General features: G+C 38.6%; 2 protein-coding genes across 2 annotated transcripts; one reads left to right on the top strand and one right to left on the bottom strand.

The window, feature by feature from the left end:
• The first annotated feature begins 326 nt into the window (after positions 1-326).
• On the top strand, positions 327-2,274 carry LOC113718920 (vignain). Its single transcript, XM_027243850.2, has 4 exons — positions 327-1,015; positions 1,146-1,378; positions 1,498-1,638; positions 1,847-2,274. Exons 1-4 carry the CDS (start codon positions 574-576, stop codon positions 2,108-2,110), a joined length of 1,080 nt encoding a protein of 359 aa, XP_027099651.1. The 5' UTR covers positions 327-573; the 3' UTR covers positions 2,111-2,274.
• An 8,239-nt stretch (positions 2,275-10,513) lies between these two features.
• Positions 10,514-14,095, bottom strand: LOC113718650 (protein terminal ear1 homolog). The gene is made up of 5 exons (XM_027243540.2): positions 12,904-14,095; positions 11,797-12,559; positions 11,509-11,628; positions 11,252-11,393; positions 10,514-11,072 (listed from the first exon to the last, which is right to left on the bottom strand). Exons 1-5 carry the CDS (start codon positions 13,616-13,618, stop codon positions 10,635-10,637), a joined length of 2,178 nt encoding a protein of 725 aa, XP_027099341.1. The 5' UTR covers positions 13,619-14,095; the 3' UTR covers positions 10,514-10,634.
• Between the last annotated feature and the right edge of the window lie 750 nt (positions 14,096-14,845).

Consider the following 14,845-nt stretch of genomic DNA (forward strand, 5'->3'; position numbering starts at 1 on the left):
ATATGGTTGGACAGGTGTGAAAGGCGAAAAGTTGTTACCATCTGCAACAAAGGCCATTCTAACAACTAAAGACCTCCGACTCCGGCAATCGGTTTAAAAGTTTCAACACTTCGTACAAAAAGAGGAGGGAAAGAGTTCTGACTTATGATCACTTTATCCCATACCCGCAAAGAAATCGTGTCCTAGAGCCTCCTCTGATATGAGCTTCTTCGTCCCTTTCTGCTAACAAACTAGCTAGAAACGTGACTAGCACACATAAACGAAGTATACCACCCACTGTAAAGAGTACAAAACCCCCCATCTAATAATAGCAGAATAAGCTTTGAAAAGTAGCAGCCTTTCTCCTTAATTTCTGATAAAGATTACGTCAAGAAAGTCTCGGCCATGACACAGTTTTCGTGCTATGCAAAGAGAACCTAGAATTTAGAAAGCGGCTATATAAACCAAACATAGTTGCACACTAGCCAAAATCGAGCGGTCTCTTACATCTTAAATCCTGATTTTTATAGATTCGCCTTTCGTGAAGTTCAATCTTCGCAGTCGCTCACTACATTTGGTAGACATACTGCGATTATGAAAATGGGGAAGGCTTTCCTTTTTGCTGTTGTATTGGCTGTGATCTTAGTGGCGGCTATGAGCATGGAGATCACAGAAAGAGATTTGGCGTCTGAGGAAAGCTTGTGGGACTTGTACGAAAGATGGAGGAGCCATCATACTGTTTCTCGAGACCTTTCTGAGAAACGAAAGCGCTTTAATGTTTTCAAGGCAAATGTCCATCATATTCACAAGGTGAACCAGAAGGACAAGCCTTACAAGCTGAAACTCAACAGTTTCGCTGATATGACCAACCACGAGTTCAGGGAATTCTACAGTTCTAAGGTGAAACATTACCGGATGCTCCATGGCAGCCGTGCTAATACTGGATTTATGCATGGGAAGACTGAAAGTTTGCCAGCCTCCGTTGATTGGAGAAAGCAAGGAGCCGTGACTAGCGTCAAGAATCAAGGCAAATGTGGTAAGTATTCTTTTCTAGGTGCAATTAGGCCTTGGAAAAATATCATCTTGTCGTATGATGTTTGAATATGACTGGAACACTCTTTTTTTTTTTTTTTTTTGTGGTTGATTTATTCGTCACACTTGCACAGGTAGCTGTTGGGCATTTTCAACTGTGGTTGGAGTCGAGGGAATCAACAAAATCAAAACTGGCCAATTAGTTTCCCTGTCCGAGCAAGAACTTGTTGACTGTGAAACGGACAATGAAGGATGCAACGGAGGACTCATGGAGAATGCATACGAGTTTATTAAGAAAAGTGGGGGAATAACAACTGAGAGGCTATATCCCTACAAGGGAAGAGATGGCAGCTGTGATTCATCAAAGGTTGAATTTTTCGTGATACTTTTAGCGTCATGAAGAATAAACTTGTGATGCTATGTTGACTGTTATTAAATTAATACACTCATCTTTCCTGTGCCCTTTTGATGAATGAACTTTGACAGATGAATGCCCCTGTTGTGACTATTGATGGGCATGAAATGGTACCCGCAAACGATGAGAATGCCTTGATGAAAGCTGTTGCTAACCAGCCTGTATCAGTAGCTATAGATGCGTCTGGCTCTGACATGCAATTTTATTCAGAGGTACCGTTTATGCAAGGCAACAGCACAACATATACTTTTCCCTTATTTGGTTTCCTTAGAAGCTGTTAGTTAGTGGTGCTGCTATGAACAATAAAATAGTAACAGGAACAGTCAAAACATTGGCTTAAGCTACTAACTAACCAGGCCATTTCAGCTTGTAGCAGTTGAGAGCCTATTGATGAACAATGGGATCTGCAATTAATTGCAGGGTGTATACACTGGAGACTCGTGTGGCAATGAGCTTGATCATGGCGTGGCGGTCGTCGGCTATGGAACTGCTCTTGACGGTACTAAATACTGGATAGTGAAGAACTCATGGGGAACAGGATGGGGAGAACAGGGCTATATTAGGATGCAACGTGGTGTTGATGATGCTGAAGGCGGAGTTTGTGGGATAGCAATGGAGGCCTCCTATCCACTTAAATTGTCCTCCCACAATCCAAAACCATCCCCACCTAAGGACGAGCTCTAGATTGATCCTCTTATATATATACATATATATATATATATTTCAGTAGATTCATTGAATTTTAGTTACAGACTACGTGCTTCTGAAGACTTAGGTCATCTCTAGGCATAGATTTACGTAATCCTGCTCCTGTGATGGTTTGAATAAATAATAAGTAGTACTAATAATGGTGGTGTTTGCTGCTCTTGATTCCAATGATCAAGTCTTTGCAATTTATCACTCCAACTAGCAGGATTTTATGGGCTGCCGAGCGCATGGCGTCTGCTCACCACTGCCTTGTGATAGTTGGGCCTCAAAATTGAAATGAGAAAGGAGAACAAAGTACCGGCAGTTGAAACCCACAAAAAAATTTAAAAAAAAAAAATAGAAAATTGAAGAACGCATCTGTTGTCTTGTTCAAAGTTGAACCTTCAGGATGAAAGTGGGCTCAGTAATAGGAGGAGTTGGCTGAAGACAACATTACGAGCCTAGAAGTTTAATTTAGAGAACATTAAGATTCTTCGCCTTAGAAACCCAAAACCAAGGCCCAATCTGCTGCACGTTACAAAGCCCCGGAAGAACCCATCCAGCGGATAACATTAAAGGATGAAACAAGACAAGAAGCCATACAAAGCATGAGTGCACCAAGGCAAGCCTTTAATAAGATTATTATCTTTGTAGCACTTCCAATAAGCAAGCAAGCAAATAAAACGATAAGTATTTAGGATTAAATTTGTATTTTTAGTACTTCTAATAAACAAACATACAATACATATTTAAGATTAATTTTATATACACTGACAGTAACATATACATATACACGAGTCCAACGAGGTAAATGCGTTAAAAAAGGACAAATTTTAGTTGACGTAACTGCTATGGTTGGTGGCAACCTTATTTTGGGAAAAAAACATATGAGTAAATTTTATATACACTATCAGTGTATATACTACACTGTTATGATTGAATGGATGACACGAGTAAATTTTAAATTCAAAATTTACTCGTGTAACATATATCTAATGATGATGATAGTGTATATAAGATTAATTCAAAACATATTAATAGCTTGCATGCCATGAGAAGGTTACAAAGGATAAATATTTAATACTACAATGACTAACATTCTATATGCATATCTGCCATAGCGTGGTGTGTACACTACGAGTGTATACGGTATTAACTACTAGTAAAATGGTTATTACCACAAATTAATGAAAGATTACTTAGGTGTAGGGGTAGATGAGTCCGGATTAGGATTAGAAAGCGCTGAGGGCGGGGAACCGGTGGCCAACCGTGTGGTCTTGATCAACTCAAAAAGGGCGGGCACGCACGCCTTGGATTTAGGCAGCCAGAAAAAGGCCAGAGTTTTATTTGTGCAAGTACAACGCAAGTTTAATCTGGTAGCGGACAATCTGTTTTCTCTCTCCTCCTTTTGCCTCTACTAAAATCTCTTTGACCCATGCCGGTTTTTACCCTGTTCCGGTCAAAACCCCACTAGCCAGCAAAAAGCTTCTTACTGCATTACACAATGTGTACAATAACAAGACAAATTCCCCATAATCTCATAGTACATACGAGTAGTAAAAAAATCTAAAGACACATCAATTATTATTATTATTATTATTATTAGATTTTAAAAAGATTAAAAAAAAAAAAAACAACGTCCTCGAAGTTTTCAACGTCCCACTTGGGAAAAGACAAAAGAATCCAGTTAAACTATGAAAGGCTTGTAAAAGTTGACCATGATGGGCTTTACAGAAAAGGGTCGGGGTTTACACTTTTCAGGTGACTGTAATAAAGTAGGTGGGACTACACTAGTGTTTTTAATTGACTTGTAATCCCACTTATTTGTCGGGTTTGTTGGTGCTTTAACCCCCGATTTATGGTCCTTTTTTTGTTGCCTTTCTTCTATTTTTACAAGGGACAACATCTTTTTATTCTGTTTGTTTTGCGGCTCTGGCCCCAAAACAACCAGAATAATTATTTGTTTTTTCTTTCATTGATGGAGCTAAACTCATTTACCAACCTTTGCAGCAAGCACTTAAAAGCAATGTTTTCAGAATCGGACCGGACCGGCCGGTTCGACCGGTTGGATCGCGAACCGGCCATGTCACCGGTCCGGTTTAATGTTAAAGTCGGAAGTTCATGGAGAACCGTTGAAACCCGGACGAACCGTGCGAACCGTTAAGAACCGTGAACCGGCGGTTTTTTAAATCTTTCAACAAAATATCAAGAATGGTGTAGCTAAGATTCGAACCTGGGTCTCCAAGTTTAAATATGACAATCTTACCGCTAGACTGTACTTAAGTTTGTTGAGAATTCTACTTGACTAAAAAATATATTAAAACATCAAGTTCTTCTCTTATTTTTTTTTTCAATTTTTTCTTCTTAACCATTTTTAACCCAAATATCCACAACAAGATTTTCTCAAGTCTTCACCATTATTATCAGGATATTATCTTTAGCAGATTGTAAACAAGTTGAAAATTTCAACTTTTCTTGTTTTCCAACATTTTAGTAAGTTTAATTTTTTTCTTTTCAAGGTTTTTTTCTATATTATTATCTTTAGTTGATTTTTTGCATTTTCTTCTTTTTCCCCTCAATTTTCATATGTTTCCCTCATTTTTGTTTTATTTTTATTCGATTAATTAAGGATGAAATTTTTGCAAAAGTAGTGCACATCCGTGTAGGAATTGGGTAGGAATTACAAATAATAACATTGGGTTGGTCAAAAATATGGTAGTTGGCACATAATCGAAGCTATTGATAATTGAATTTAAAATAATTAATGGTACAGGATCATTGAATTTAATATAACATGTTAATTAGTAATGTTTAGTAGCAATTAATTTTTTATGAGTTTAACTGTATATTTGTTTTTAAAAAAATTTTAATTTTTTTTAGTTTGAGCAATTAGATTTATATTTTTATAATAAAATTTTAACTTTTTCAGCTTAAGTTGATGAAATTGTGAAGGTGGTGTGGTTGCTTATCATGCCACTGATAAAAGTTTGCTATTCAAATAGTTTGTTTTAACTTGAACTCTTTTATAGATTTTTTTAAGGGTTGTAAAAGAATTTCAATATTTAATTTATTTATTTTTTGTGTTTTTATTTGTGATAATTGGTGCACATTTGGATTGTATCTATTTATGTTTATAATGAATTTATGAAAACTTGTGGTGAATTATGATATTTTAATTATATTTATCATTCCATGTTTTGTGTATAACTTTTAGAAAATTTATTATTATCATAACTTAAATTAAGTTATGTTGGTAAAGTTCAAGTGTAGAATGAAACCTGCTTAGTACTTAACACTAAAAAAAAAAAAAAAAAAAAACAGTGAACCTTTGAACCGGCCGGTTGGACCGGTCGGACCGGTCGAACCGCGAACCGGCCACCTCTCCGGTTCACTGACCGGTCCGAGTTTAAAAACATTGCTTAAAAGAGTCTCCTTCCCGGATTCAAGATCTAACACTACTATAACCATAAGATCATTAGTGAATAATCGTCATATATAGTAATTAATGCCAACTCCTCCCAAGGGTTGGTTTATAGTAAGAAAACAGCAACCACCAGCGAAGTACTTCTCTAGACAATAATCAAATCAAATCATATAATATGATGCCTGCCACCACTCTCTTCATAATTCCTCGTTCGATCAGTGAAGAGTTTTGCGTTCAATAAAATGAACAGGAGGAGGATGTTCCAGCTGAAGTAGTTATGAGTACCGACGTAGCCTGCTGTTTCGAAACAGGAAATTAGGTGGATGCGTCTAGATAGGCGTTTACTTGCATTGCATGTCATTCATTATGAATAAGCTTTCTTCATTCCTGCAATGTTCAGTCAATAGTGATGAGCACTACCCTCACTTTCTCCAAGTAATAGTTGTAGTTCAGCAGCAGCCTTGTTTTAAGGAGGAGAAGTTGGTTGGGCGGCTTGGGGAAGAGAGAAAAATGACAGGAAATTAACGTAGGAAGCTGCATGGCGTGATCTTTTTCTTGTAGGATAAGAATACATTTGGTAGTAGTGGCTGCAGCAACCAAATGGGCATATCGCCGTCAAAGTGTCTAGTCGATAAATGGCAAAGAAGTGTTAACAGGGGAGGCCATGATGATGCTTCGTGACCCTCATTTTGTTCTGTGCGGCTGAGGCTCGCTGCTCAATCTCCAACTCCAAATCTACAAGCAAAGCCCAAATCTCATCATTATTGTAGCTACTCCAATTTCTGAATTCCCACTATGATAACACTAGTACTGTACCCCCTCCAAGTTTGGAAATCTGTCTTGTGCGCAAGAAATGAGCAGGCAATGTCGTCGTCTACGTATTCAAGCGCTAGTGTTTTGAGAATTCACGGATTACTTTTCTGAAAACCTTGACGTTGATGAGGCCAACCTATTTATCTCGGATATATCAAATTGCTATAGTATTTTTTTTTTAATAAAAAACTTCAAAAATAGTGTAGTAATCCAAACCGGCCTAAAGTGTTTTTGGCTTTTTTTTTTTTTTGGTCTTAATTTGAATAAGCTCAATTTATCCGGGTCCATTACGAGACGGATCAAAAGAAAAGCGCTGAATCTTGACGGACATCGGGGGTCCACGTGTCAAAGCCCCAGAACATCAGCAGATAAGTGAAAGGACAAAGGGTACAGGACGACAGGGAAAGAGGAGCTGCAGGCTAGAGAAGCAACGGGAGGAGCATTCAAAGTAAATTAAATTAAATTAAAATGGGTTTCACGATCGGGACCGGAAGTGCTTTGCTGTGCTGTTGGCATGCGACTGTTAAGGTCGTCAGTGAAAGCTGTTTCCTCGCTTGGGACGGTCTCGAGTGGGTTAATGTCGTAATTGTACATGAGCCTTCAATGACCGCTGTCGCCTAGCTGCCATCATCCATTTTGGTGTAAAAGCCTCAAAAAATGTTCAGCAAATCTCTCTCTGCAGGGACGGGTCCCAAACAAATTCCCATCTTCCCCCCCACCCCCCCCCCCCCCCACACAAAAATACCTTACGTTGAGCAATTATAAAATATGATTATGAGTAGCATATTAAGAACCCCCCCCCCCCCACCCCCCCAAAAACCAAAAAAAAAAAAAAAAAAAATCAGTGTGTGACGAGTTGTCTAAGTTAAAAGTGAGATCAAGCCGTACAGAATTTATAAGTTGAAATTATTTACAGAAAGGAAAATAAGAATGTTAAGTACGCTTTGAACGTTACAGAAAATTTTCAACTACTTTGTTTTTTTTTTTTTTGGAATCTATCATTGTATTATCTTTTCATTTTCATAGTTTAAGTATTTTTGCTTATATTTTTTAGATAATTTCGCGAATCTTTAAATTTTCAAGCATTGCAAACTAACAACTAATGAAATAAGGGATACACGCATCAATAGATTTGTTAATTAAGAACCCATTTGAATTGTTAATTTTTAGAATTTTTATAAATAATATGTTGTAATAATTTGATGTATATAAGATAAAAAAATATTTGAATTGCTATTTTTTGAAATTTTGATTAAAATATACGATAATAGTTTATTTTGATATATATAAAATAAAAAATAAATAACTATAAAATAAGTTCATAAAAAAGGTTTAAAAAAATTTTTTTTAAAAAAATGATAATCCAAACTTCGGGAGATATTACACGGTCAGCCACCTCAGCATTATCTAATCCTAGGCGAGTTTCACAACCGTGAATAACCGAGCCTTCCCAATGATTCACTTCTCCATATGCAGAACATCCATTGACCCATCGGACATTCATTTGCATTTATATTTGCATTTGCTTGCTTTTATACTATACTATAACCCTCCCTCTGAAGATGTCTGTCTGAACCCTAGCTACGCTGCTGCTGCTGGCTGGCTGGCCGGCCTGGGCTTCTCTCTTTTCTTTCTTGCTTTTCCTCTGCCCTTCTGAATATTTTCCAGGAAAGAACGCTACATGCTGCATAACTTTCAGGTGCTACGTTATAGGCCTTTCATTTTGGAAGAGTTTATCTGTCCCTCCCTTTTTTTTTTTTAAAAAAAAAAAATGCTTTATTTGATGAGACCATTCGACCATATGAAGAATATAACCAACTGGTACTTACGAGTCAAGTGTACTGCGATAAAATTCGCTGGACTTGTTGTTGGTATTGCCTGAAATAGTAGTGCACAACGAAGAATCAGACGTTCAGCACATCAACGGTAATATTCAGGACATGAATGGAAAATGGAATCTTAGTACAAGCGTATGAGAGGGGCACGACGAAGCTATCGTTGACAATAGTGAAAGATGCAAAGGAAAAAGAGAAGGATGCAAGAGATCGATCGCTTTAAACAAGAAGGAAAGATAAAGATAAAGAGTGGGAGGGATTAGATGGGATTACTGGTCCAATCCTTGCAAATGGAAGAAGAATTTGATGGGGTAAAAAACAAAGTACTTGAGTGGCGCTAGTATATTAGCAGTTTGTGAAATGAGAAAATTAGTAGCGCCCATGGAAAAGATTAAAAAGAAAAGTTTCTGTGCATTTATTAACTAACGAGCGTCTTAGAGCACCCGTTAGCTAAAACTCGTAGCGTGATGCTGTCGTTGCTGCGCATTTACAAGATGATTGAAAGATTGAGATTGAGAACACCTATTCTTTGACATATCTACTTCAATTTTCTAGTAGGTTATTTATGACTAATAGTTGACTGATTCTTACTTATTAAAGCTCAAAGTTATACTATTACAATAGAATGAAATCGACTACTTGGAAGCATTTCTTGGAGGTGGTTTTGGGAACGACCCTCTGGTCTTTAACTTTTGTTTTATTTTTTGTTTATAATATCGTTGCATTTAAATAAATAAAGCACGCTGTTGAGCAAACTTTATTTACTAATGAATTTTTTCTATACTGACAGTGTATATACACTATCAACGTTTGATGAATTATAACTATGTAACATTTGAATTTGAGTTGTCATTCATCTAACGTTGATAGTGTATGAAATTCAAATTTTACATAGTTATCATCCATCTGACAAACGTTGATAGTGTATACACTGTGCCACTGTATATAAGATTTACTCTTTACTAATTAGATAACATAATCAGAAGTGACCAAGAAGGTTTATCTGTCTTGAAATGGCAATTGAGTTAAATAAGTTTACCAAAGTTACTTGTCTGTCCTTGTAAGCATGCTGTGCATCCTTGAATACAAAATATTTTAGAATGATGCCATACATACATTTTACCACATTTACTGCATCTTGTCAAACTTCAACTACAAAAGTACATAAATGTCATATAGAATGAACTACTGTTTGTGTCTTTAATCTTGGTTAACAGGTCAACATTTTACAAAAACTTTGCTTCTTTTCGGAAAATTCCAAGTTTGTATAACAGTTCGTATCAGTATATTATTTTTAAAAAGGTCATAAAATTACATTTGTGAATATGATATTCTAAGGATAAAGTTCCGGTAACCAAGACCGACAGTATGAGACGGAGCTGTACCCCTATAACTTAAATCATCGGCGAGAACAGTTAACACAAGTAAAAGAAGATTAAGAAACAGGAAAAAAAAAAAAAGAGAGAGAGAAAACTCCTAAACCCTCTCCTCCCACGCTGCCCGATATCACTTAATTATAATTAGCACGGAGAGACGTTAAATTATTTCAAATAGTGGTAGTTTTGAGCTGGCCTAAACTTTCCTTCTCTCCCTCTTATTATGGCACTTTCTCTTCTCTTCTTTCAACTTCACTCTCACACGCACAATAAAGTCTGAACGTTTAAAGTGCCGGTTAACAAGAAGCCCTTCAGTGTTTCCAATGCAAATATTTTGCGCTCCTTGCTTGAAAGCACAAGAAATTTTATACTACATCTCCAAAAAATAAAAAAACCCATCATTCACATCCTCGAAAAAAGAAGAAACAAATCCAACATGTCATTTTAACGCCCATTCAATTCTATATATGTTTCCAATAAAAGCTACGACAAGTGACAACAAATGTTCCACCTCCTAGACAAAGTTCTTCTTTTCTTTTTTTGTTTGAGCCACCTAGCCAGAGATGCATGGAAATAGCACCTAATCATCATACTAACGGAGCCAAGTCCAGCAAAAAGCTAGCGTAACCTGGACAACAATAACTAGCAGGTATGAATGACACAATATTTAGGTATGGCATTTAACAAAAAAAAAAAAAAGGGGAATGAATGGCAGGAGTTTTGTGAACGTAAGAAACGTTAAAGTCTGGGGTTTCTGAGAGACTATGGGGGCTCGGAGCTCAACGACAACAATCACCCCACCGCCCCCATTGGCTGCTGCAACCTATTCTTGGCAGTCACTATAGCCAGTAATGGTAGTAGTAGCTGCCTTTCTAGTTCTACACAGATGAAATGGATAACTGATGAGATATCAACAAACAACGAAAATCAAGAAAAAATAAAAAATAAAAAAGAGGGCAAAGAGGCATTGGTAGTAGTGAATAGCCTGAGAGTTGAAGAAAATCTTCTCTACTGTTTATAACTAGTAACAATAAAAACTGCAAAATCCAAAGTTAACTCTATAGCCACCGCTTCTACTGTTTTTGTCTTCCACCGTAAACGTCATCGCTATCATCACACGGATCTCCACTATCGCCGCCGTTTGAGCTGCTGCTGCTGCTACACCCATTCCTACTAGTACTACTTTTGCCACCGCAGCTGTACATTTCTTGATCCTCATCATTCCCGTCAACATCATCATCATTAATAACATCGCCATTTACTCCATTGACCTGCGAATCTCCACCGTCTATCTCGTCGTAATCTTCCGAATGGTAGTCTTCCTTGGAACTTGCTGCTGGAGAAGAAGATAGAAGAAGAGGTGGGGTAGACGCGGTGGAATGGCCGGTTATCGGGACCGGCTCCGTCAATCTCCGCCCGTCTCGTGACGGTGAGAAGACTACTGGCATGTACTCGTCCACATCACATGGGAACTTTGAGTTCTTGAAATGCTCTTTCAATGCTTCCACTCCCTTTTCACAACATCAATTCTTAATTCGCGAGTACCAAAGTTCGGATATGTCGTACGCTACTTAATTAAACAACTACCAAATATCTCCTTTCAAACTTGTAGGCTAGCTGGAATTTATTAATAAAGTACCATCCAAGATAATACATGCATAAACGTGACAATCCATGCATTATTTTTTACCTGTAATCTGGCATAGGTAACTTCACAAATTTTGCGGGAGTTGAAGACTTCCCAGCTTTGACGGTGGAATGCCTTGTATAGTCTCAAGGTTGCCTCTGGGGAGGTCATGTTCACGAAGCCGTATCCCACATTGCACTTGTTTCTGCATTTTTCAAGTACGCTGTATATTTTAGGCCCAAAATCACTGCGTTCTATGCAATTAAGCCAAAAGAAATACAGGAGAAACAAAAATCTTCACGAAAATGAACAAAATTTACATGAAATCAATAGGAAGGTAGACAAAGTCGTAGGAAGACAAGGGCTGATCATCGCCGTCGTCAATCTGCTCGTTGCAGTGGATGCAGTGGTTGTCTAGCATGTTCAGCAGTAGCTTCTGACTGCACCATGCCCAAAAATTGAACCGAAGAAAAAAAGGAAGAGAAGAAGTCCAATATTCTCATCACAACTAACCAAAATCGGTTAAAGTGTCGAGTGTTCGGAATAAAAATGGTTCTAATCGCACAATTAATTAGATTTTGACCTTATAAACAAGGCATCAAACGAACCTGTACTTGTTGGGAATGTTTTTAATCATGACAGTGGTTCTGGAATCTGGGCAATTTGATTCTATAATCGCATCTTCGTTTATCAAGAAACGCGGATCGTATTCCTTTGACTGTCTAGATGAACCTTTCCAGGGTCGACTACCCTTGGTCTGTTGTTGTTGATGCTTGGAAGTACTACTACTAGTAGCCGTCCCACTACTACCACTTGCAATATTTGTACCATTTCCTCCTCTCTTCTTGCAATTCTTCTTTGAACTCGAAGGCCTAAAGTTCCATGATTCTTCCTGTACTCCTACATTTCGACTTCCATTTTGGCCAACAAGTCTCAGAGAAGCCATTGAATTTTGAACCGAGGCATTACTCGAACTAGAGCTCCGGTTATCACCATTTCCATTAGGGTTTCCCTTGGAATAAAAACTCGCCGCTTTCATGTCATGAGATTTACAAAGCGGCCGACCAGGTATTTTACGAGACATGGGAGGTGGTGGAGATGGTGGCAAGTTACGTGAAGGCCTTGCTTGATAATTTGTCAAAGAATATTCAAGTCCGCTGAAAGTGGCCATAGTATTGCCTCGGCTGGCTCTTGATGATGAACTTTTCTTGCTATGACCACCAGGCCTGCTAAATTCAATCACAACTTGCCTACCTTGAATTTCCTTCCCGTTCATTTCCGACAAGGCCTTGGCTGCATCTCTAGTATCGTGAAACTCCACAAACCTTTGATGCCTCTTCATTGGTGTCTCTCTCAATTCCTTAACAGGCCCTGCACAGGCAACATAATGCCTCAGATGGATGCGGTCCCAAGAGCATGACCACAATTATACATAATACCCCCACCCCCGCCGGGCCCGCCCCCGCCTCAAAAAAAAAAAAAAAAAGATTACCGAGGCTTTTTTTTTTTGTTGACATGGATAGATGCCTATTATCAAGAATACTTAATGCTAGGAAATAAAACAAAAATTTCCCCGTAAAAACATAAAATAAAAACATGCAACCACAATCCAATTAAAGACAAAAGGGGGAAAAATCAATCAAAATTCGAAGAAGGGAAAAAAATTCTGGTATTGAGCTCAGAAGATTTATCCTGAATACAAGATCGTTTCGTACCAAAGGCTTCAAAAATTTGCTTGAGGTAAGTTGGGGTGACCTCGGGCTCCAAATTGAATATCACAAGAGTCCCTTGGTTATTCCCATCCGGAAGCGTAGAAGCCACGGGGACTGTATATTGAGCCCAGACAGCCCTCCCGGCTATGAGCCCTCGTGCTGGCGGCGGCAACGGCGGCAGCAGAAGCTGTGAAGGAGGAGGCAGTAAATTAAGACCCACGGAATTCTGCGCAAAGACGGCATCGTAATGCCTCCTTAATCTGAACTGCTGCTGCATGTGCTGCTCTTGAATTGCCGCCAACGCCTCCTGCGCTTGCCTCAAGTCGTAGAAATGAACCGTGACGATCCCGTCTCGAACTCGCTCCATCTGAACTGCCCTGACGTCACCAAACACCTCCAGCTCTCTCCTCACCGTCGACTCGCTGACGTCAGCGGGGACCATGCTCAAGAGTAAGGCCCGTGACGGCATGTTACAAGAAGGTGGCAAAGAGGTACTGCCAGGAGGACTTAATAGAGAGGGGTGGTCACTGCTAACGAACGCCGGCGGTGGAGGAGCAGGAGGAGAGAACTGGTGGTAAGGCGGTGGAGAAGCGTAAGGAACGTAAAGATGCGGAAAGAGTAAAGGTGGTAAATGATGATGGGTGGTTGGAATGAATTCTTGAGCTCTTGGGTCGAGGTTTCCTGGGAAACGGGAAGCAAAACCAGTAGTGTCACCCATGATTTTTTTTGGTGTGGTTGGGGGGGGCGGGGGGGGGGGAATTGGTTGCCGGAAACAAGCGGAAGGGTGGTTTTCTGGCGGGTTGGCTAGCCTTTTTAGTTAGTAGAAATTTCCATCAGCAGTTTCTTGAACTACATATGTATCTGGTAATGCTAGCGATTTGGAACCCAACCATACCATACTCTGGCCCATGGGTTTGTTCTCTCTCTAGGCATCTTCTGCTCTACACTACATAGTATTGTAGTTGGAGAATTTGCTTCTATCTACATCTCTCTCTCTCTCTCTCTCTCCCCCAGACTACGTTAATCCGGCAGCAAAGATTAGTTTGTGTGTGTGTGTGTGTGAGAGAGAGAGAGAGAGAGAGAGAGGGGGATGAGTTTGAGTCTTTGAGAATGTTTGTTTGAAAAGAACAATAAACTAACGAGTCACCACGACCTCACATTACCTCGCAACGCTACTTTCTTTTCTTTTCGGACCGAAGCTTGCTGGAATTATAAATGCGCCTATGTATTGTACTGTTGCTAGTCTTAAGCTCAGGTTACGAAATTACCCTCAAGGACAGCCGACAGCCTTAGAATTACTATATTGTAGTACGTGTTTTGCGATGTGTAATTGTGATTATAGTTTGCCCTTTTTGGTTACTGAAACTAATTTTGAGTTTTTTGGATAAATTTGCAAGTGGCTCAATCGTAATCGGAGAAATGCAGTACTGTCGCTGTCATTTGCAATAATGGAAATTTCGATTCATCATTTATTAATTTTAAGTTACAAATCATTTGTTTGAACCAACGATTTTCTGTTTCCTACATGCATGTTAAACTATTTCACTACCTAATTAGTAGTTCATTTAGGAGTTGCCTCTTCAAGTCAACTATACCGGCTACAGTTATTTTTGTTTGAACTATAAATTATTTGAGATATTTTTACTGTAGCACTTGTTGTGATGTGATGTATATGAGATAAAAAGGTAATTGAGAAGATAAAAAGGTGTATTGAAAATTATAATGATGATGTAAGTAAATATATTTGGTCAAATAATCTGCTGTCGAAACAAACCTATATTGTTATCTTCCTCACCAGTCAACAACCTTCAAAATCTTGAAGCCAATCCAGCACACACATTCTGGCATTGCCATTGCTAAAATTAATGACCTAACCTATACATGTTTAATGTTTGACACACACAAATGTTTGTGTAGAATACGAAAAATGTACAAAAGGCCGGAC

The sequence above is a fragment of the Coffea arabica genome, chromosome 11e (assembly GCF_036785885.1).
Source record: "Coffea arabica cultivar ET-39 chromosome 11e, Coffea Arabica ET-39 HiFi, whole genome shotgun sequence".
In the NCBI taxonomy this organism is placed as follows: Eukaryota; Viridiplantae; Streptophyta; class Magnoliopsida; order Gentianales; family Rubiaceae; genus Coffea; species Coffea arabica.

Excerpts from the sequence above, each read along its gene's own strand:
- LOC113718650 (XM_027243540.2), bottom strand. The coding sequence starts at position 13,618 with ATGGGTGACACTACTGGTTTTGCTTCCCGTTTCCCAGGAAACCTCGAC. Across the intron at positions 11,629-11,796 it reads AACATTCCCAACAAGTACAG|TCAGAAGCTACTGCTGAACA; the intron begins GTTCGTTTGATG and ends GGCATGGTGCAG. Across the intron at positions 11,394-11,508 it reads TACCTTCCTATTGATTTCAT|AAACAAGTGCAATGTGGGAT; the intron begins GTAAATTTTGTT and ends TGAAAAATGCAG.
- LOC113718920 (XM_027243850.2), top strand. The coding sequence starts at position 574 with ATGAAAATGGGGAAGGCTTTCCTTTTTGCTGTTGTATTGGCTGTGATC. Across the intron at positions 1,379-1,497 it reads GCAGCTGTGATTCATCAAAG|ATGAATGCCCCTGTTGTGAC; the intron begins GTTGAATTTTTC and ends GAACTTTGACAG. Across the intron at positions 1,639-1,846 it reads ACATGCAATTTTATTCAGAG|GGTGTATACACTGGAGACTC; the intron begins GTACCGTTTATG and ends AATTAATTGCAG.